This window comes from Aquarana catesbeiana, linkage group LG02 (genome assembly GCF_042186555.1).
Source record: "Aquarana catesbeiana isolate 2022-GZ linkage group LG02, ASM4218655v1, whole genome shotgun sequence".
Lineage (NCBI taxonomy): Eukaryota > Metazoa > Chordata > Amphibia > Anura > Ranidae > Aquarana > Aquarana catesbeiana.
The window spans coordinates 749926496-749950468 of record NC_133325.1 but is presented as its reverse complement, the minus strand read 5'-3'; the positions used below and the strand labels follow the sequence as shown (position 1 = coordinate 749950468).

The window sequence follows — 23973 nt, the reverse complement described above, 5'->3', positions numbered from 1 at the left end:
CCAACCTGACCTAGAGTAACCTGACCTAGAGTAACCTGACCCAATTACAGGCTCACACAGCTACCATGGGTTAACAAAATTAATTTACCTACAGCCGTGGCCAAAATTTTTGGGAATTGCACAAATATTAATTTTCACATTGTCTGCTGCCTCGGTTTTTTATGATGACAATTTGCATACACTCCAGAATGTTATGAAGAGTGATCAGATGAATTGTCCCTCTTTGCCATGAAAATTAACTTAATCCGATAAAAAAAAACACTTCCACTGCATTTGTGAAGAAGGCTTCAGGGCACCCAAGAAAGTCCAGCAAGCACCAGGACCATCTCCTACAGTTGATTCAGCTGCTGGATCGGGGCACCACCAGTGCAGAGCTTGCTTGGGAATGGCAGCAGGCAGGTGTGAGTACACCTACAGGCACAGTAAGACTTTTAGAGGATGGCCTGGTGTCAAGAAGGGCAGCAAAGAAGCAACTTCTTTCCAGGAAAAACATCTGTAAAAGGCACAGGGATTGGACTGCTCAGGACTGGGGTAAAGTCATTTTCTCTGATGAATCCCATTTCCGATTGTTTGGGGCACCCGGAAAAAACCTTGTCTGGAGAAGAAAAGGTGAGCGCTACCATCAGTCCTGTGTCACTCCAACAGTAAAGCATCCTGAGACCATTCATGTGTGGGGTTGCTGCTCAGCCAAGGATATGGGCTCACTCACAATTTTGCCTAAGAACACAGCCATGAATATAGAATGGTACAAAAACATCCTCCAAGAACAGTGTGGTGAAGAACAATGCCTTTTGCAGCATGATGGAGCACCTTGCCATAAGGCAAAAGTGATAATCCAGTGGCTTGGGGAACAAAACATTGACATTTTGGGTCCATGACTAGGAAACTCCCCAGCTCTTAATCCCATTGAGAACTTGTGGTCAATCCTCGAGAGGCACGTCAACAAAAAAAAAAAAACCCACAATTCTGACAAACTCCAAGCATTGATTAAACAAGAATGGGCTACCATCAGTTAGGATGTGGCCCAGAAGTTGATTGACAGCATGACGGGGCGAATTTCAGAGGTCTTGAAAAAGAAGGGCCAACACTGCAAATATTGACTCTTTGCATAAACTTAACATAATTGTCAATAAAAGCCTTTGGTACTTATGAAATGCTTGTAATTATACTTTATTATACAATAGTAACATCTGACAAAAAAATTCTAAAAACACTGAAGCAGCAGACTTTGTGAAAATTAATATTTGTGTCATTCTCAAAACTTTTGGCCATGGCTGTACACTAGTTGCACACTAGAGGGCGATACACCCCCATAGCCTTCTATTTGCAGCCAGATGCACTAATAGGAAGGGCAGGCAAGATGAGGCACTGTCTGGAAGTGTCTTTATTATTATTATTATTAATATTTTTTTTTTTTATGCAATTTAAAATTTCCATTCTCTGCGTTCAGCTGGGATTTTCTATAAAGGACAAAAGAATTACATTTCTTCCCTTGCAACATATTTATGGGGGAAATGGATGCAGTTTATTTACAAAGCATCCTCACAAATCCAATTTCATGCTTGTTAGATTGGCTTTCTGCTTTTCCTAGAAAGTCTGCAAGGGGGTTGAGTTGAAGTTTGCAGAATCCCTTGCCTGTTCTTAGGTGTGTGTGCTTGCACTAGCACTGATCACATTACTGTAGCTGCAGATCCCCCTCCTCTCATCCTCAGCAGTGGGTGTGAGAAAGTTCCTGGGGTGGTAGTAACTTTAGAAGAGAGTCCAGTACAAATCTGCAATAAAGTTTGTAATGATATAATTGGCCCAGAGAGGATTATTTTTTTTTTCCTTAAATAAATTACATTGTATTGGAGGTTTTTATCGTGATCCGCAGCAAGAAGAAATAAAATCTGTAGAGCGCTGCACATCTGTGCTATTGTTAGAGTTTGATGCCTCTTTATCTTCTTCCTCTCTCCCTTTCTTCCTTTGTCATTAATTAAGACGCTGCCAGAGGCGATACAATAAGATGGAAAGGGAAAGTTTTTTGAAGACTGAAACATGACAGAAATGAAAATGATCCTTTCAGCTAATTACTCTGGATATAATGAGCCACTCAACTGGAGGAATGAGCGCAAACTAATATAGAGCCAACGTTTTTTATCTTTTTACTTTTTGCAAAGGTTTAAAAACTTCCAGGGTAAATGCTTTGTGTAGAAGTGTAAGGTAGGTGTTTGGAGTTCTACCTTACAAAGCTTCAACCCCCTAAGAGGAGAACATAAAAAAATAACTTGAGCGCCAAAGAGGCGCTCAGTGCACATCGCTCAACTCTCACCAATACTTTCTCTAAAGACAGTAAAAGAAACTGGGGACATTGATCAATATATGTTTCACTAGAAAAAAACAAAGAACAAAATATCCAAATAATCAAAGCAAATGGGATACAAGGTAAATACCAAAGAATAATGAGCAGATAGCCCTGGACTAGACATTAAAAAATTGACACTAAAAGCGTGTTGCTGTCAACCACGGAGGAGAGTAGCCACCTTTGTGAAGACACAAGTGGAGGAAGGGATACGTGTCCTGTTGCGACCTGGATCCTCTGGTGGTGTCATTGGTGTGGTGGACCTTTTCGGCACTGAGGTATTAGGAGGCAGCATAGCGCCTAGGAAGAGCTGGCACGCTTTCAGCAATTCGGACGCTGGGTTATGGACTGATCACCCTGTGTGGCTCAGGACAATGCACTCACAGCAGGTCACAGCTTTGCCCTTAATTGCTCTTGCTGCATCTACCTTTGTGAACAGGATCTTTTTACATTGTTTAAACAAAAGCTTACGGTGACATACTAGTTGTCCGAAACCATGAAATCAGAATGAGACAGAAGTACAGTTAAGTCACACTTGTTTAATAAAAAAAGTAAAAAGAACAAATGTAGTCAAAACATAGCCAAAGTTCAGTAACTGGAACGGATAGTCAGCCAAGCCAGAAGTCAGGGATCAATGTATTGGATCAGCAAGCAGGATCTGGAGCCAGAAAGGATGTCAGCAAAGCAAGTCTTGAACAGGATCACAGGAGATGGTTTCTGTGATGTTGACCAAGGCGAAGGCAGAGATCCTCTGGACTGGACAGCTTATGTAGGCAGGACTGACGAGCAGGATATCGTCAACAGTAACTGTGGAGAGATAGGAGCTGGCAATTAGCCGACAGCTGAGCGGCCAGCGCAGAGAAGGAAGGGCTGAATCCAGCCCTGACACTAGAAAAGTGAATAAGAAAAATGATGGCAGAAAAAGACTGAATAGTCCAAACGTGCCTGCGTCCATTTTGTATGGGATAATGTCCTAGGATAGGATATGATAAGTTGATGATGCCCAAACTGAAGGGGGGCATAGGTCTTCCAGATGTGTATATAAAAACCTTTGGGCATGCCATTTCGCAAGAGTGATTGGCGAGTTCATGCTCAAACTAAAGATTGGGTTCATCTCGAACACACATTCTGCCGAATCCCACTACGACTCCTATGAATCCCCCCCCCCCCAGGCCTTTCAGAATCATTCCTTGTGGACGTCAAACCTGGTTCCTCGGTCCGCGCCGAAAACTTCCTTGATAAAGGCTCCCTCATGGCGCATGCTACCCTTTCCTCTCGGGCACCGGGTAAGAATTGCCCTTTTGGACATAAATGCAAATAAAACATTTCCTGACCAGCTCTAGACCTCTCCAGATGTGGGCCAGGACCCACACCCCCTTCAAATCTCTCTGCACTAGAACCAAACCTTAAGGGTATTTGATATCCGACCTTTATGCTATCATGTTCTTCAACATTGTCCCTAAATCAAATAAGGCTAGCCAACAGTGGGAACAGGAGCTCTCATTGGACCTGTCGACAGAGGATTGGGATACACACCTACATTCATAAAGGCTAAACCAATGTTACTGCACAGGAAAATGGGTTCAAAATTTACTCCAAATGGTACCGAACCCCGGAAATCATAAGTTCTGCCCCACCATTTCACCCCTCTACTGGTGCTACAATAAAGAGCCAGGCTCATTTCTGCACATATGATGGTCATGCCCAGATTTACAGCCCTTTTTGGAAATTACGACGCATACGTCAGATTACAATGTGATGGTGTAGAAATTTCTTCTACGCCATACATCTTTACCTCACACCACTTACAACCTGTCTCTAACCTTCCACTTAACGCAGCAAAAATGTGTATACCTGGACACTGGCTAACAGTCCCCTCCGACTATAGTCAATTGGTTTAAATGCATCAAGAACATTGCAGAAATGGAGGTTCTTGTCCATCTTGGCCCCCTCCCCCTCAATCCGCTCACCTCCCATTTCTCTCCCTTTAGAAGGCCAGACCAATACTTTGGGTAGACATGATATACTTATCCGATCTTCACGGATTGTTCATTCTGCTTATGGAATATTGTTATACTATGTCACATTCTACTAAACATATATGAAAAGTTAGACATTTTTTTGTTGTACTATGTATGCTCCTGTATGACTTGTTGTCCATAACTTTGTATCTATTTGGTCGATCAGGCTCAGATCGTCCTGTCTTGATGATATACTTGTTCACCACGTTTGTCTATGCTGGTCTCTTTGAAAACTCATTAAAACTCTTTGAAACGAGAAAGATTGCAGATTAAAGTCATTGGCTTGCAAACCTCTTTAGGCCTTCAAGTATATGTAAAAATCCAAAACAACTTTTTTTTAGATAGAATAGCAAAGGGTTAAAACCCCTGCAAAGTGTTTTTTTTTCCCCCACTTGTCTCATTATGAAAATTTCCTTTCACTTCCTGTGCCATTGACACATAAAGAAGTTATAAATCAACTCTCCAAAGTAAGGGAAATTCTTTATTGGACAGTTTTTAGTGTAGTAAGTGTGCTGTATTCGGATGACCTTGCAGAAATGCGAATTTTCCTTACTTTTAGTTCTGGTGATGGTGTTCGCCAAGGCAAATGACAAGGGTAAATCTACCAAAAAAAAAAGTGACCGCTGAAAACCCTTCCCTACTCAACAACAACATACTCAAAAACGAGCTGCTTTCAGCTTCAGCAGTCATTGAAGCTTGTAGAATCTCAGTTGGCGACTTGTTTAGGGCTCATTCACACTATGTGTGGCTGTGTTGCTCAAAACAGTAATTATCAGAGGAGAAATTGTCCTTTGTTCCAAAGCTTTGTTCTCACAACCTCCTGGAGATTGGGTGCTGAACCAAATGGAGTCATCCATACTCCGAACGGCATGAAGAGAAGACACAGCCGCCCTCGGATGAGGTCACTCAGTGCAAAAAACTATATTCTACACAGCCAAAAAGACAGCTAAAGCGTTTTCACTCAAGGCAGACTTAATTAAAAAGAAAGGATTAAGACCATTTGGGGTGAAATGTGTCAGTGGGCAGACTACAGGCGAGAACTGTCATTTTAGCATTGTAGAATGAAGTTTTTCACATAGTGACCTCATCCATGTGTGGCTGTCTTATTTTCATGCTGTTCAGATCTCAGAGAACTCCATTTGGTCCAGCACCCAATCTACAGGAGATTGTGAGAACATCTGTCATAGTGACATCTTCAGAGTGTCTCTGTGTCTTCTCCAAGTAAAGTTACATTGTTTTCAATGGGTCCAGTTTGCACCAACATGCTGCATTGGTGTGCGCTGGGTGAAAATAGCGCATGCTACATTTAATCTTCGTTCACACCATGGTGCAGAGAGGTTCGTTTATTTGCACGCGTTCTGCAAGGGCACAGAAAAATTAATAAAAATTGTTCTCTATGTGCCCTGTTCACACCCCAACACTGGTATCCCGTGCAGATTTTTTCTGTGCAGGAGTCTGCAACGTGTATGCAGTTTTCTGCACAGGAAAAATACTGACATGAACAGGGCACATAACTGACATGCATGAAACCTAATGTCACCGTGCATGAAAACTGATGTGTAACTGATGTCTCTGCAAGTGAAATCTGCAAGGTTTTCCCATCCGTTCCCATGCACGTATAGTGTGAACGAGCCCTGAAAGACAGCTCAATTCATTGCAACGCCTTACAGCACGTCACCACATGCTACAGGAGAAAACAAAGAAAAATAGAAATTCGACTCCTGCTGCTGCTGCTGCAAAAAAAAAATGCAATAAAACACATTTTCACAGGGGGGAAAAAAAGTGTGTAACCGCTTTGATTGACTAAAGGGCAGGGTGCCCTTTGCAAGCTGCACTCATTTTCCCAGAGCTTAGTGAACGTGGCAAAGCTTCACTCCATAAATACTCAATCAGGTGCAAGGAAAAAAAAAAAAAACTCCATTTTTACTTGCACATGATTGGATGATAGAAATCAGCAGAGCTTCACCACCCTAAATAGGCTCTGGGAAAAATAAATGCAACTTCACTTTCAAAAGGCACAGTCTTTTTGCCTTTATTAAATTAACCTCTATATGCACTAAACGCAACATACATGGTGTGAGCCCAGCCTTAAAGTGGTTGGAAACCCCTCGCATAAACACAGTGAAATGACTGGCCTCAGGTGATACAGAGATGAAACAAATCCTCCTACATAATTTGTACTTGTTAATCTGCAGTCTTTTCTTCCTTTCTTCTTCCTTTCTTCTTCTCTTCTTTTCTTCTTCTCTTTCTTCTTCCTCCTTCTCTTTCTTCTTCCTCCTTCTTCTCCTTCTTCTCTTTCTTCTTCTTCTTTCTTCTTCTTTCTTCTTCTCTCCTTCTTCTGGTTTTTCTTTGGAAGGAAGAGAGACACCCCCCTTCACACAGCAACAGAGCTCAGGATGTAAATCACAGGCTGTGTGCTTGAGCCCTCTTCCCCGTCACTTTTTTTTTTTTTTTCTCTCTTGGTGTCAGGAAAACCTGTCAGAAGTGACTCGGGCAGATAGCAGAGGAACAGGGCAGCAGACAGAAATGACAATTATTGCTCTCCATTGAGACAAGTACCCACTATAGAGGGGTATGCTTTGTTCATATTTCATGTCTGAGGTTTACAACCACTTTAAAGTAAGAGCCTGCTGTACAGCTTCTCTTGGACCCCTTTCACACTGAGGCAGTTTTCAGGCATTTTAGAGCTAGAAATGGCCTCTGAAAAGCACCTAAAGACTGCCTCCTATTCATTTGCATGAGTGCTTTCACACTCGGGCGGTGTGCTTGGGATGCTAGAAAACGTTCTGCAAACAGCATCTATGGGGCAGGTTTGGAGCTGTGTAAGACCCCTATCACACTGGAGGTGGTTTTCAGGAGCTTTAGCGCTAAAAATAGCGCCTGTAAAGTGCCTGAAAAAAGCCTCATCTGCAATCCCAGTGTGAAAGCCCGAGTGCTTTCACACTGGTGCGCTGCGCTCGCAGGATGTAAAAAAAAAGTCCTGCAAGCAGCTTCTTTGCAGCGCTGTAGGAGCGGTTTTAAAACTTTTTCGGCTGCTAGTGGGGGTTAAAAGCGGCCGAAAAGCGCTGCAAAAAAGACGGTAAAGCGCCGCTAAAAAAAGCGCTTTACCGCTGACGCCCAGGTGCTGGCAGTGCGAAAGTGCCCTTATAAGCGCTCCAAAAACGCCCCTGCCCATTGAAATGAATGGGCAGCGCACCTGGCACTCAAAGGAGTTGGAGATTGCCGTTATTGATAGGATTTGGTTCCCCTTTCTGCATGTATGGATGAAAACTTTTCAATTCAGAGGGGCAGAAAAGATGCACCCTGGAATTCATAAAAACTGACGCAGACAGATTCTGAGAGAGAATCTTGCATGCGTCCTCAAAGTGACCCATCTACAACTTGAATTTGGTGCATGCTGCGGCACTTTTAGAACACATGTGAGACACTTTCACAAAATCTTTCTCTGTACGCATAAAGTTGGTCTTAATTAGCTTCACTTTCATACAAACGATCAGTGTTTTATTTTGAATTTGGTGAAGGTGTTACGAAACAATGTAAAAGTGGAGCAAATTAGAACTACCTGAATTTGGCACACGAGTTGCTGTCAGAACCTAAACTGTTGCAGATGTTTTTTGAATTGGGCACAACACATTAAAAAGTGCAATTAACACCAGAAAAGTGATGCAGCAGCTTGAATTGAATCCACCTCCCCCCCACAGTGTCGTATTTGGTATTACAGGTGCGTGAATCATTTCTGTTTTTAAATTCATAGAAAGCACAGTAAGAAAGGGAAATCCTTCTTTTTTTTTTTTTTTTTTTTAATTTCATTCTGAGACTATTGAATCCACTTTGAGACTGAATGAATCCATAAAAAAGCAGAGCAACTGTTTATTGATCATTATCGTTTAGCTATATGCAGACCAATGGGAAAGAATAATCCCCAAAAATGTCAATTTCTTGCCTTTTCAGGTTTGAAAATAGGAGATGAAGTGATGGAGATTAATTCAGCCGCAGCACGAGATCTCAACTCTGGGATGCTAAAATATGTCCTGGCCAAACCGTTACTGTGCCTTACTGTCCGTACCTATCCTGAGTTGGAGGAGAACCGGGCTCTGATGGGGGCACCGCCACGCCGATCTGAGTCTGATTGTAATGATTACAATCTGTTTGCCAGTAGTCGAGGTAAAGAGAATGTGTTGTCATTTTCATTGTTTATAAAAGTAAGATTACAACCAGGTCCACCCAGTCGGTGCTCTGTTTGAAGGTACATCCAAATTCTATAAATCTATTGATTAGAGTTGGGTACAGTTTGAACTTTTCACTGGGTCTTATCTGATGTTGGGGACCTTGAAGGGTAGATCTCTTCCCATCATGAGCTTGGGTGGGACAGGTTGTGCTTACTGAATGCTCGTTCTTATGAAGTAAAGAATAAGACCACTCAAACCATACCAGCTCTCAGCAAAGCCCCTACAGCAATGCCTGGTCCAACCTGACTCTTGGGTTGATTGATACTTTCCACTGCACTCCGAGGATCCAAAGTGGGACATCTTCCTTTTTATTTGGATGTGTGCCCATTCCTGTCTTCATAACGGACAAGCACAGATTTGGGCCTTGGGAGCACTAACCGTAGTGGCTAGATGGACATATAACCTCTGAACAGGCTGCGTTGTAGCAGCTCATGGTATACCTACCTAAAAGGGCCCATTTGTAAAGCTGTGATATGGACTATACTTCCGCTTTTCTAATGAAACCACTGCCTACTTTTTTTTTTTTTTTATATAAGATTTTTATTTAAAAAAGAATGGACAGTTACATTGGCTTATCTCTTTGAATATGTGAAAATAAGGATTACAAAAAGAATGGACAGTACAAAACCATCCTACAATCAGTGGTACAATAGACAGAACCAGGTTTTCATCACATAAGCATCACAGTTGTTCAAGGTTATAGAAGCAACCAACACATCTAACGTGGTTGGTTACAGTAAACGGTATCAATATAAGAGACTGTAATGCAGAAATATAGAAGGTTGAATAACAAGGATGGGGGAAAAGGAGAAAAGGTATGGTATTCTTATGAGCAAGGTATTGGGAAAAACCGCAGAGGTGTCCTAAAACCTGGTGTTAGAAACCAGGGTCAAAGCGAAGGTCAGTTTTGAGGTTGGAGGTAGGGAGGGGATGAAAAAACAAAAAACACATGGGTAGGAGAGGTGTCGGAAGAACAGTTTTGGGGCAGGGGTCCTCTGGGACTTCCTAGTGGGTTCTCCTACCTTTTTTATAAAGCACTGCTGTACACTTTAACTTGCTTTTGTGCTCCACATAATTCTGAAGCCAGTGAAGTTCCAATCATGTGTAGTGTCCAAACCATGAGTTTATATGAATATTCCTATTAGGCCTTTACACCTACGCTTTAGTTAGGGGATCGGTGTGTACAGCAAGCATTTGCAAAGCTTTTAGACAGCTTCAAGCTGTTTTGTGGAAAATTGTAAATGAACCCTTCAGCTAAACATACCCCAATTCCAAAACAGTTGGGGTGCTGTGTAAAATCTAAAAAAAAAAAAAAGAATGCAGCAATTTCCAAGTCTCCTAAATCCATATTTTGTTCACTGTAGATAACATAGCAAGTGTTTAAACTTAGAAAATGTACCATTTTAGGAAACAAAAAAGATCATTTTTAAATTGATGGCAGCAACATGTCTCAAAGTTAGGACAGGACAACAAAAAGCTGGCAAAGTGGTACTAACAAGGAAAAGCTGAAAGAACATTTTGCCTTGAACTAGGTTAAAGTGTTACTAAAACCACAGCAGTAAAATCAGTCTGTATATGCAGTAAAGCATGCTTGTTATACTCAGTGGAATCTAAGTGGTTAATTCCCATGCCTTGTGTAAAAAGGCTGTTTGATACTGCCTTCTCTTATTTTCCTCTTCTTCCACTGCCCCAATCCATCTCTTGATAAGACAGAACCTTTGGAGTCATTCTGCACATGCTCAGTTTGGTGTGTATTGTTAGAGGTTTTTTGTTTTTGTTTGTTTTTTTCATGGGAGGGTGTGATGTGATCAGCACAGGGCCAATCAGCACTGTCCAGACAGATGGTCGGGGTCCCTGCAGCCTCACAGGTCCGTCAGAGTCCCAACTTTTGTGAGATGTGTTGCTGCCATCAATTTCAAAATGACCTCTTTTTTTTTTTTTTTCATTTTAAATGATCCATTTTCTCGATTTTAAACATTTGTTTTCTTTTGTGAATAAAATGTAGGTTTATGGGATTTGCAAATCATTGCATTTTACACAACGTTCCCAACTTTTTTTGGAATTGGGGTTGTAGATCTCCATAGGAATTCTGGCTGTCAATTTAAACAAGCTGTTGTGACAGGCTTCAGTGGGTGTCAACACTAGTTGAAACTTGGTTAGGAGAGAAGTATGGGTAGAGCTTTTTTGGCCATACTTCTCTTGGGGATCGCAGGAGTGCGTTTTTACTTGTGCTTTCCCGTGATTCAGAATAAGATGACAGACGGAATTTTAGAATTTCGGAATCTCTGCTCAACAGAAGTTAATAGTTTCATCGACTTCTGTCAAAGGGACATTCTTCAAAGCTTTTTCTAGATCAGTGGTTGCAGCAGCTAAATTCTGATGATGTGGCGAGTCCCGCAATGTCCTGGCCAGGGGGGGTGGGGGGAGTCCACCATCCACCTCCCTTTTTGTGGGGTTTGTCTTTTTTTTTTTTTTTTTTTAATTGCGCTGGCTAGCTGTTGCCTAGGTGATTTTGTTATCTACTTGTGGCTTTTGTTATGTTCTTATGTAGTTTATTAGAGGTATCAGGCGTGAACAATCATTCTATGTCAGCTTCATAACTGAATGTTCTCATGATGCTTCATTACAATGAGGGGGAAGAAACAACTTTTGCTAACTTTACTTCCAGTGAATACATACAGATTGTAAGGCAGAAATGCAGAAAAACGTTTTTTTTTTATAGAGGACCTGTTGATATATAATGCTGCAAAGATGGTAGAGTAGGGTAGACATTGGAGGCTGTTTATAAAACTAGTGCAAGCTAAAAAATTACAAATACGCAGTAAATGTAGAGCGCTCCCATTGCACAATGCACTAGTTTTTAAAAGTCCCTGGGTATTCTTCAATGATGAAGGGTCCGGTACACATTGGTGTTTTTTGGACTACATGAGGCCATCTCTCTTGTTTCTGCAGCTTGCCAGTCCTTCAATGTGGTGGCTGCATTCGTTTTTTTACCCTATAAAAGGGAAACAATAACAATACATTTTCAAACTGCGCCCCTTTTCATAATAAATGTGCAAACCAACATAAAGTGCTAAATACAATATTGATTATTGGATATAAAAATGTCCATACACCGCCTCCAGATGTCTCCAATCAAGTGAAGTATATCTTCTTAATTCATATGTAGAAAAACAAGGTGCCTTCTTTCAACAGCCCCTAGGCAAACATCGTATTCACTGGACATATATGACACCCATCACAGGTAGTCATAATATACAGTAAAACAGATGTATCCTCCAGTGAAATGGCCCAGAACGATATAAGCCTGCTGGGCGAGGATATAGTCAATCACATATATCAGGGAGAGAAGAGAGAGCGCCTCATTGTGCTGTAGGTAACTTTTTTTTTTTTGCAATAAAAATATTTCACTTACAATGTAGTAGATCTTTAAAAGCCCATAAAAACGAGCAGGTCCGCCGATCACATTCCACCTGCATTATAAAGAGATGGCACGCACTACCCGACGTGTTTTGTCAGCACGTCTGATGTCATCAGGGGTCACATGACTATATCCTCGCCTGGCTGGCATATACATTTTTTTTTTTTTTAACTGCATATTATGACTACCGTTGATGAGTGTCATATATGTCTGGTTAGTAGGAATTAAGATATACTTCACTTTCACTTGATTGGAGACATCTGGCGACGGTGTATGGACATTTTCTTTATCCAAAAATCAATATTGTATTTAGCACTTTATGTTGGTTTGCACATTTATTATGAATAGGAGTGCGGTATGAAAATGTATTGTTTTCCTTTTATATTTTAGACTATTGAGTCTCACTACGGGCTGCTCTTTTTTGTTTATTAATATTTCAACAATTTTTTTCACATATATTTCCTTTGTATATCAAGAGTGTGCTGGTTGAAGGTTTTTGTATAATCCTTGTTTTTTCATTTTTTTTTTTTTTTTAACCACCTCAATACGGGGCACTTTCATCCCCTTCCTGCCCAGGCCAATTTTCTTTTTCTTTTTTTTTTTTTTTTTTTTTTTTTTTTTGACAATCAGGATTTCTTTATTAAAGGATAAAACACTATAACATACAGAAAGAAAAATGAAATGACTAACTTGACATGGTAGTACATAAATACAGGTTGTACAACAGTTGCAATCAATATAAAGGAAAATGAAGGGGAGCTCATAAAACCATCCAGCAATCATTAAGATGGTAAGCCCACTCCAACATTATCCCATAACATCAGGTATTACACATCCTTATATAGGAAGTACTGCGTATCTCCCAAGGGGTTGTGGGAATAGGAGGGGGAGTGGGGTTGGTGCAGAGAGGAGAGAGAAGGGAAGGAGGCTAGGTCCAAGTCCTGAAGGCACTACAACAGTACAAGTATGGTCACTTTGCCCTATTGGCAAGAGCACGGTAACCACGCTTTGTCAAATTTCCAGGGGCAGCCACGACTGATGTATGTCAATTTGTAAAGAGGCAACACAGCATCAATCATGGCCTCCCAGGAGGACAAAGTAGGTGGATCAGAGGAGGACCATTTGCAAATAATCACTTTCTTAGCATAGTAAAGTAAATGGGAAATCAGTCGTTTACTTTGAGACCTCTGCCCAGGCCAATTTTCAGCTTTCAGGGTTGTTGCAATTTGAATGACAATTAGTCATGCAACACTGTACCAATATGACGTTTTTATAATTTTTTTTTTCACACAAATCTTTTTTTTTTTGGTGGTATTTAACAACCACTGGGTTTTTTTATTTGTTGCGCTATAAATGCAAGAAGACCGAACATTCAGAAAAAAAAGTTTTTCTGAGTTTGTTATAAAATTTAGCAAATAAGTTATTTTTCTTCAAAGGTTGTGACCAAAATTTATACGGCTACATTTCTTTGGTAAAAATAACTCAAATCTGTGTATATTTAGTCTGTGTGAAAGTTAGTCTACAAGCTATGGTGCCAATCATTGAAAATTGACCACACCTGATGTACTGACGGCCTATATCATTTCTTGAGGCCCTAACATACCAAGACAGTATAAATACCCCCCAAATTACCCCTTTTTGGGAAATAGACCGTCCAAGGTATTTAGGAGGAGGCATGGCGACTTTTTTAAAGCTGTAGTTTTTTCCCCCAATTCTTTGGAAAATGAAGAAACCTAAATAAAATGTTGTTTTTCCACAAAAATTTCATATTAAGTTATTTGTCACACACAGCCATAGGCATATTTGCAACTACACCCCAAAACACATTCTGCTAAGTATGGCAATACCACAAGTGTGAGACTTTTTCACAGCCTAGCCACATAGAGAGGCCCAAGATCCAAGGAGCACCTTCAGGCGTTATCTACTTTAAGACCAGGCCTTCTTCTGACACTTTTTGTTTAGAAGTAAAAATCTGTATTTTTGCTAGAAAATTACTTAGAACCTCCAAACATTATATTTTTTGTAGCAGAGGCCCTAAAGCATAAAATGGTGGGTTTTGCTAAATTTTTTGTCGCGCTGTATTTGCGCAGCAGTTTTTTTCTAACGCAATTTTACACACTAATACATAAATACCCTTTAATGGATTTCAGTGCACACACAGACGATATAATACGCACATTTTTGGTAAAATATAAAATCTGGTGTTGCACCGGGTAAATGGATACCAAACATGTCACACTTTAAAATTGCGCACACTTGTGAAATGGTGCCAAACTCCGGTATTTAAAAATCTCCATAGGTGACACTTTATATGCCTTTATTGGTTACCAGTTTAGAGTTACACTGGAGGTCTGGTGCTAGCATTATTTTTCGCACTCTGATTTTCGCAGCGATACCTCGCGTGTGGTACGATTGCCGTTTCTGTATGCGTATGGGACCAACGTGTGCGTTCGCCTTTGCACGTGCGTACAGAGGGGGGCCCTTTAAATTTTTTATTTATTTATTGGTGAGACATTGGTACACCGACAGATGTTTTTGTATACTTGTACACCTTGACAGATGTTGATCGTCCACCGGTGGCCACTGACAGATGTTTTTGTGCACTGGTTCAGACAGGGCTGCTGTTAGAAATCACAGGGCCCCATACAGCCTAACTGACAGCGTCCTCCCCCCTGGCCGAAAGTGACTGAAGACCTATATTTATCAGTCACTGAGCTCAGCGGGGAGAGCCGACACAGAGACACATGTACACAATAGCACTTTAAGTTTAAAAGTTAAAAAAAACAAAAAAACTCTTGGTTATCCTGATCAAAATAAAAAATGCTGCTCTTGGGTTCCTCATTTGGCTTAAATCTAGCAATCTAGACTATATGGTTAGGTTACTGACTGATTGGAGCATTGAGATTGTTTCACTTCATTAGAGACTGCTGAGTTTTTTTTTTTTTCTTAGTTGACATGAAATTTGTATTATAAAGAAATGGCCATTTGAGCTAAATGTCACCATCTTTTTGGCATGTGTTGCCTCTCTGTGCAAAAGACTCTTTCTGTCAATCTGAAACAATCTTTCTGAGTAATTTATAAGAATGGATTTGAGTGTTATCAGTTCATGTACATTTCAGAAGCTATTTTTTTTTTTTTAAATACAAAGTTAAGCTTTAGCTGATTTTATTGTTTCCTTTATCAGTTTGTTTTTCTTTTACATTCTGAATTTGTATTACATGCTTGTCTTCTAATTCTTGACTACTCAGTCTGCAACCAGAAAATTTGAAAGCTAAAGCTTCCTGCCTCCACTAGAGGGCAGTACATCAGTACTGTTTGAGCTTTACCCTCGCTCTGTGCTGTAGTCAGTAGTCCAATTTTAACTGTGCTGTTATACAGGGATTTATGTGAAAATACAGTATATTTATATAGGTTAATATCATAGGCTGCATTTCTCTCTAGTTTCTTCATTTTATCCACTTCCAGACCAGGCCTTTTTTTGGCACTTTTTGTTTACATGTAACAATCAGTAAAAAAAAAAAAAAAAAAAGGTACTGGAGTGATACCTGTCCTGGTATAACCACCAAAAGTTAGCAACGTATGGCTACGTCCCTGGTCTGGAAGTAGTTATAAAGGATCCAGAGAAATTATTGCACAGTATGAATGATTTTGCGACAATTTTGCCACAGTTTTATTGTGCAGAGGGTGTTTTTACAGCTCTACTGTACAGGGACAAAGTCTTTTACCAAATTCATACTTGCACTGCTAACTTAAAAAAAAACCAAAAAAAAAAACCTACATTGATGTATTAATGATAAAAAGAGTATTAATGATAAAAAAAAACTGTTAGACCCCTTTTCATGCTGAGCCGCGGGTCGCGTTAGTGGTAAAGCGCCGCTAGTTTTACTGTTGTATTAGCAGTACTATTTGGCCGCTAGCAGGGCGCTTTCAACCCCCGCTAGCGGCCGAAGAAAGGGTTAAATGCACCCTAAAAGCGCAGATGCCGAATGGCTTTGCAGGCGCTTCGGCAGCAGTGCCCGTTGATTTCAATGACCAGGAGCAGTGAAGGAGCGGTGTATACACCGCTCCCCCACTGCCCCAAAGATATGGCTTGCAGGACTTTTTTTTTAATGCCCTACCAGCGCAGCACCCCAGTGTGAAAACACTCGGGCTTTCACTCTGGGGCTGCAGGGGGAGGCACTTTACAGGCGCTCTTTTTTGCCCTTTAGCGTCTGAAAAATGCCTCCAGTTTGAAAGGGGTCTTAAAGATAACTGCATGTTTAATAAATACTTTACATGTGAACTCCCTGCCCTTCCAATCACAGTGAGCTTATATTATACAGATCTCAATTTCTACTCCCTGCTTTTGCTCCAGTTGTATGCTAAAGAATATATGTGCTTTGCACGCCATACAGTGTAGTGGCAGCTCAGAATGCTGAGCTGGTCAGTTTTCTCCTGTGGACGTGCATGATGTTTGCGCTTCCTCTTAACATAGAGCTGGAGTGGGAGAAGAAAGCAGAACTGAAAAATAATACACAGCAAGGCATAGTCCAAGAGATGGGAAGCACTAGAAGGTCCACATGAAAGGTCTGTATGATTAGGTAGGTGAGATTGTGTGTAACATTTTTCTGTAAGCATGTAGTGATTCTTCATGTAGCACTGCCCCCTTGGGGGTTGCTTAGAATTGCATGTTCATCTGTGCCACTTTGACCCTGTAAGCTTTCCAGCCCTCCTGACGCTCCAGGTTCAGACATGTTGTTTGTACCTTTTAATTAACACACCAACACAATGCAGATTGTTTAGCTCTCACTGATTTTACTTGTTCAAAGGGAGAATCGTTTAACAGGGTATTGGTCAACTAAGTCCTGGGTAACAGCCAAAACTCAGTTGAAAAGGTTCCCTGAGGCAATTGTATAACAACTTGGAATGACAGTAAATAGCACTGTACATAGGAAACAGACAATAGGAAGGAATGAATATCTAAGGAAAATGACAAGTATATGCTATCACTGCTAAAAGGAGATCCCAGGGTGGCCTATTATACCTTTAATCCTAATGAGGGACTGGCTATTCTAGATCTTAGGGGTATGTCCCTTTAAATAGCAATAGGATAACCTTTTCCAGGATGCAAGGCCTCGCAATGATCTTGGCAAGTTGGAGCTCATAAAACAATCCTGTGTGGCACAGTGATGTGCAATCAAAGCAGATAGTTGTGCCTGGCTAATTGTAATCCTCAGAGTAATTCCAGGTGTGGGATGTCTACATACAGTGTTCTGTGAACTAGGATAAAGCAGAGATTGTATTGGCGGGCGGATGCCCTCTCACCAAACTGAAGAACAGCATAGGAACTTCCTGAAGAGCGGTCCAAGTTGATGCATCCTGCTGCAGAACAGGCGGAGATTCCGGATTGGCTGCGGGGAACGTGAGTCATCTGATTTGGCTGGGGTCTCAGCATTGCTGCGGTGATGCCCCTTGTGTAGCAAGCGGCGTGGGACCAGCCTGGGTCGCAGCAGGGATCGCCAATTTGCTACCTGGTAGGCCGCAGTCCTCACACAGCAGCGCAGGGGTGTTTACTTGATGAAACCTGGGAAGCAAGAGAGCTTGGGCCTAGTCTGCTGACCCTTTTAAAGCCTCTCCCAGAGCTCTTTCTCTGTAGCAGATGGCATGCTGGGATGTGTAGTCCAGAGATAGTCCTGTAGATCCAGGATATCTGTTCAGGAGACTACAGTCCCCACACTACTCTCTGTTGGGCTGAGGAAGGTGATGCAAGTACTTTCAAGCCCAGCACTAGAGGAACACCGAGACAGTCTAAGAACGGAGAGGGTAAGTCTGCCGTGCCAGATAACTGTAGTCCGCTCTTGGCTACATTCAAAAACTGAAGTCAAATTTCAAGAGACTGCTAGAGACTATCATTGTAGAAGAGACGTTTGTGAAAGGCCATCGCAGATGTCATCAAGATATATCCCAGATGTCATCAATGTGATCCCAGTGTGGGTGCAGTCTCACTACAAGAGAGGGTTTTTAGTAGACATGTGCATTCGTTTTCGTTCAAATTTCAGGTATTTTCGTTATCGTTTTAACAAACGATAACGAAAGTGCAGAATCCGATATAAACAATTGCTTTATTTTCGTTTTCGTTGTGACAACAGTTTGATATAGATAGGAGATTCGACATGATGCTGACAACAACAATCTGTGTCTATCGAACCTGTGGTTGAATGTGCCTAACCTTAACTCTATTAGTCAAAGATTATTCTACATAGAGAGAAAAGATTCGACATAGAGAGAAAAGATCACTGCTGGAATTGGGTGGGGGAAGTAAAATAAAAATAATGATGAATGTTATTGGCTGATTGTAACCAAAGAGGAGGGGCAGTAAAATAGCTAGAACTAAGTACACACGTACAGCCAACTTACTTTCACTTACGATTTGCTAGCAGAGAGAGACACACACTGAATCATTTCAGAAGACAGTCAATCTTAGCTGCTCCGTTTGTCAGAGAACCTGAATTATTTAGCTATTAAGCATAAGCACAGCAGCAGAACAATAATGAAGCAAGCTACAGTTCAACATAACGTTTTCATAATAATCTGTTGCTATTGTGTTAGTGTTGTGAACTTGATAGTGATACTGGTGTTGCCAGTGTTGTGATAACCTCAGAGGCTGCCCGTGTTGTGGGTGGGGGGGGGGGGGGGGATTTATTATTATAGATTCTATATTATAGATTGAGATTCAATATAGAATCTCTATACCCTATCTTGTTACCTGTTTGATCAGTGATCACTATCACCAGTCCATTTTCTGTTTGAACTATATACATTCAACATGAACGACGAAGATAAGACAAAGCAACAAAACATTCGACAGACACCATAAGCCTACAATGACAGATTCGACCATAATTAATTTGGATTTTCGGACGAATGCAATTTTTAACGAAAAACGAAATGAATAAAAACGAATTTCAGGAGTAACTAAATTTATTTTTCGGATGAAAACGAAATTCCAAAACAAAATATTTCAGTGTGCACATGTCTAGTTTTTAGTAGGGTTGTACCGATACCAATATCGGTGCTGATACTAAGCATTTGCATGAGTAATGGTATTCTTATCCATTTAATTATTTTCCTGATGAATTTTTTTTGTTCACTTCCATTTTATTTACTATTAAAACTTCTTTTTTTTTTTTGTTTGCTTTATTCTTTAATGTTTTTACGTCTTTTAATATATACACTAGGGATTTCCCGATACCACTTTTTTAAGAGCGAGTACAAGTACCGATACTTTTTTCAAGTTCTCGCCGATTACCGATACTTTTATTTTTAATGTCACGTGACAGTGTTTTTTTTATTTATTTTTTTTTACAATGCTTTCTTTTCTTTTTTTTTTTTTTTTTTTTTTTTTTTTTTTTAGGGGGGGAGGAGGTCAACTGTCTGTGTTTTTTGTTTTTGTTTTTTTGTTTTTTTTATTTAAATTTTTATTATTTTTTTACAATAATTTTTTTTGCAATACTTTGTTTTTTTTTAATCAGCCCTGTTGGGGGGCTTTGGTGAGATATCAGGGGTCTTAACAGACCTCTGATATCTCCCCCTTGAGACAGAGAAAGAGACCGAGGATAGAGATTCCCCAGTCCCTTTCTCTGCAGCCTCAGCTGCACTGAGAATGAATGGAGAGAAGACAGCGGCTCCTCTCCATTCAGAAACTGAGACATCGTAATCACAGGAGATTACAATGTTTCAGTTATGTGAATAGACAGAGTCAGCTGACTGTCCATACACAAAGGAAGGAGGAGGACATGGAGAGCGTCAGCGGAACGGAGGGGGTCAGAGGAACGGAGGGGGCATGGAGGAGGATGCAGTGATAGTCAGCAGTGATCGCGTGTGGGGGAGTTACAAGCACCGATCACCACTGTATAGATTTCACTAAAGCAGCTGAAAGCCGCTGGGGGAGAAGCTTGTAACTCCCCCACCCGCCGATCACTGCTGACTGTCAAGGTATCGGGTGAAGCATTGGGAGCATTTGCCAAGTGCAAGTACTTGGGCAAGTGCTCGGTATCGGTGCCAATACCGATACTAGTATCGGTATCGGGACAACCCTAATATACACGTTTCCTATTTAAAAAAAAAAAAAAGCAAAATAAAAAAATTTAAAAAATGTATTTAATTTCTAAATAGCTTTTCAATGCTTTGTACCATTGCTGACAGCTGAAGTGTAAACAAAACAGTTGCAGTAGGTATCAAAAACTGGTATCGACGAGTACTAAAAAAAAAAAAGGATCGGTACTCGTGAAAAAAAAAAAATCGGTGCATGCCTAGTTTTTAGGTATCCTGGATTAGGCTTTAACCACTTCACGGCCACCATATAGGAAAATGATGGCCGGGAAGTGGTTTCATTATCCTGACTGGGCATCCAGCAGGATAAGCTGCAATCGAGGATGGAGGGTGGAGAAGCAGGGAGGGGATTATTATTGAGGGTGGAGAAGCAGGGAGGGGATTATTATTGAGGGTGGAGAAGCAGGGAGGGGATTATTATTGAGGGTGGAGAAGCAGGGAGGGGATTATTATTGAGGGTGGAGAAGCGGGGAGGGGATTATTATTGAGGGTGGAGAAGCGGGGAGGGGATTATTATTGAGGGTGGAGAAGCAGGGAGGGGATTATTATTGAGGGTGGAGAAGCAGGGAGGGGATTATTATTGAGGGTGGAGAAGCGGGGAGGGGATTATTATTGAGGGTGGAGAAGCGGGGAGGGGATTATTATTGAGGGTGGAGAAGCGGGGAGGGGGGTTATTAATGAGGGTGGAGAAGCGGGGAGGGGATTATTATTGAGGGTGGAGAAGCAGGGAGGGGGGTTATTGCTGAAGGTGGAGAAGCGGGGAGGGGGGTTATTGAGGGTGGAGAAGCAGGGAGGGGGTTATTATTGAGGGTGGAGAAGCGGGGAGGGGTTATTATTGAGGGTGGAGAAGCGGGGAAGGGGATTATTGCTGAGGGTGGAGAAGCGGGGAGGTGGGTTATTGTTGAGGGTGGGGAGGGGAGGGGGGTTATTGTTGAGCCCACAGCTGTTAATCACTGCCCTGCACTACAGCACCCAGCAACCCCCCCCAAGAAGTTCTGCAGCAGCAGCCAATCACTGCCCTGCACTACAACACACAACAGCCCTGCACTCCCCAAAAAAGTTCTGCAGCAGTTGAGACTCCCTGAAAAGTTGTCAGAGGTGGTGGGAGGAGAAGCCCTGCTCAGGACAGCACACAGTGTCTCCGAGGGAGACTACTCACTGTGCACAGCGATGTAACCCGCAGAGGAGGGATAGGAGGGGAGAAATGCAGCACATGGGGAAGAGGCTCAGTCCACTCAGACTGAGATAAGGGGATGGTGCGGGCCAGTAGAAGAGACACTACTGGGACAGGACTTCACTTAACCCTTGCCGAGCTGCATAGAAAGGAGAAGAAAACGAATACACTTGACTTAGCGTTTGGGGCCCTCCAACAATGAATGGGCCCTGGGGAGATGCCCCATTTGCCCTGTGTTTAAAGACAGCCCTGCTTGCAGGATCACCAGGTTGAAAATTAAAGAAAAAAAAGAAAACTGCAAAAAAAAACAAAACATTTTTTCCAGAGTTTGGCTTTACAAAGAAGTCCTTGAGCTCCAGACAGGTGACTGTGCTTAGGCTGTGACGTTCTATTTTGTAGATTGATGTGATCAGTCTGGTGCAGTTAGGAAGGAGCCTTTCCTTAGTTTTCCCTCGCCCACTGATTGTAGCAAGATCAGAGGAAGCAGGGGGGTTTCTTTGTGGGACAACATGAGTCCTGCCTCCTCCCCTCTGCCAAGTGCCCCCATAGCAAGTCACTTGCTATGGGGGCACTCGTGCATGCTTGCTCCCGAGCTCTGTGTGTCCGTTGACACACAGAACGGTTCTCAGCCCCACCCCACCCCTGCTCCCCCCTTATTGGTTGTGAGTGACCACACATGGATGGATCAAGATCTGGCTCAGGAAATTATAAGGTGTGGTTGGGGAAGGGAGCTGCACCCAGAAGGTTTTATTTTACCTTAATACAGTGGATCCATTAAGGCGAAAAACCTTCTGCCCATAGAACCACTTTAAGGGCTCGTTTACACTTGCTTCAAAACATGGCTTCAAACATGCTTTGTTAAAGCGCTCTGAAAGCCAGTAAAAGCTCCTGTCTGTAAATAAAATGGTTAGCTTCCAGTCCTGCTTACACCTTGCATTTTGCTTTGCTTTGCTTTGCTTCACGTAAAAAATGATACATGTCGCTTTAGTGGTGCTTCAAAGCGTCTTGAAAGCCTCCATAGAAGTCTGTCAAAGCTCACTTGAAGCAATTGCAGCTTTTGAGAGGCTTTAATTCAGCTCCAGGTTTGCTTGGTTTTGGAGAAATTGCAGGTATGAGATATTAACATACACATGGCATCTGCCAAGCTTCATTAAAGCTTGAAGAAAAAACACCATCGAAGCATCAAAAACACATCAAAAAAGCATGTTGAAGCGGTAGGCGCTTTAACCAATAAACGCAAATCGGCGCATCCGTACGTCAGTACTTTGACGCTAAATACCGGGGTTATGGCAGCAGCTAGCTGCCATAATCCTGGTATTTTCGGGAACAGCATGTGTTTCTCTTTATGATAAAAGGGGTCTCCGTGGCGGATTTGCCACGAGATCACTTTTATCGTTGACGGGAGAGGTGCCCACCCCCCCGCCGTGCTCCAGTTATCTCCGCCGCTTACCGGACCCGCCGGTAGTGGCGAAGATGATCGCGTCCTCTCCCTTGGGTGCCTAGCTGCCAACTGAGGGGAAGATGACCCCTGCTCAGCTCCATGGCATGGGAGGGCGGAAGCAACGTCAAACGTCACTTTTGCCCATAGCTCTTAAAGGAGAAATTTATTTCTTTTTTTCCTTTTTTTTTTTTTTTCTCATTGCATGTAGGTGTAAATATGAGATCTGAGGTCTTTTTGACCCCAGATCTCATATTTAAGAGGTTCTGTCATGCTTTTTTTCTATTACAAGGGATGTTTACATCCCTTGTAATATGAACAAAAGTGACCCAAATTTTATCTATTTTTTAAAACTGTCAAAATAAATAACTGAAAGTAAAATAAATAAGAAAAAAAGAAATTTTTTTAAAGCGCCCTGTCCCGACGAGTTTGTGCGCAGAAGCGAACGCATACATGAGTAGTCCCCGCATATGAAAGTGGTGTTCAAACCATACATGTGAGATATTACCACGATCATTGGAGCGAGAGCAATAATTCTAGCCCTAGACCTCCTCTGTAACTCAAAACTGGTAACCTGTAGAAATTTTTAAACATTGCCTATGGAGATTTTTCAGAATAAAATTTTGTCGCTATTCCACTAGTGGGTGCAATTTTGAAGCGTGACGTGTTGAATATCAATTATTTCACAATATAAAAAAAAATGGGCTAGTTTTACTGCTGTCTTATTTTTTAATTCAAAAGTGTATTTTTTCTAAAAATAGGAGTGCTTGTAAGACCGCTGCGCAAATATGGTGTGACAAAGTATTGCAACGACCGCCATTTTATTCTCTAGGGTGTTAGAACCCCCAAACATAACATTTTTTTCTAAGTAATTTTCTCTGCCAGTCGTCTTCCAGGTCAGTGCTTGAGAGATGGAGCTCCTCCCTCCAAACAGGAAGCACATTGCCACTTTAATACTTTAAAAGGCGGTCCCTCAGGTCCCTGGTCAGTCTTAGTGTTTCCTCCATCCGGAGGAGATATGTTGGCTGAGGGCCGCTGGAGGCTCCATCTCTCAAAGGCTGTGCTGGGGCAGGGGTCTCGGGCTGCAGCAGGGAGGAAGCTATTGAAGTCTCTGGGCTGTGGGGGTGAGTGCACCCTTACCTTACCTATTTTTCTTTGGTGGAGGAGATCAGGTTAAAGGCCGCAGGCAACCCTCCTTTGCAGCGGGTGGGAGGCGTCCTGGATCCATCCACCCTCTGAGCCCAAGCGTGGAGAGAGG

At 41.8% G+C, this 23973-nt stretch overlaps 1 protein-coding gene across 4 annotated transcripts in view; it reads left to right on the top strand.

Annotated features, from left to right (window-relative positions):
• The window catches only part of TIAM1 (TIAM Rac1 associated GEF 1), a 607717-nt gene that overhangs the window by 470533 nt on the left and 113211 nt on the right, over positions 1-23973 (top strand). For all 4 annotated transcript variants that reach the window (XM_073617108.1, XM_073617106.1, XM_073617107.1 and 1 more), the window contains one exon: positions 8314-8526. In XM_073617108.1, the coding sequence (XP_073473209.1) occupies positions 8314-8526 (213 nt within the window). The remainder of the gene's footprint in view (positions 1-8313; positions 8527-23973) is intronic.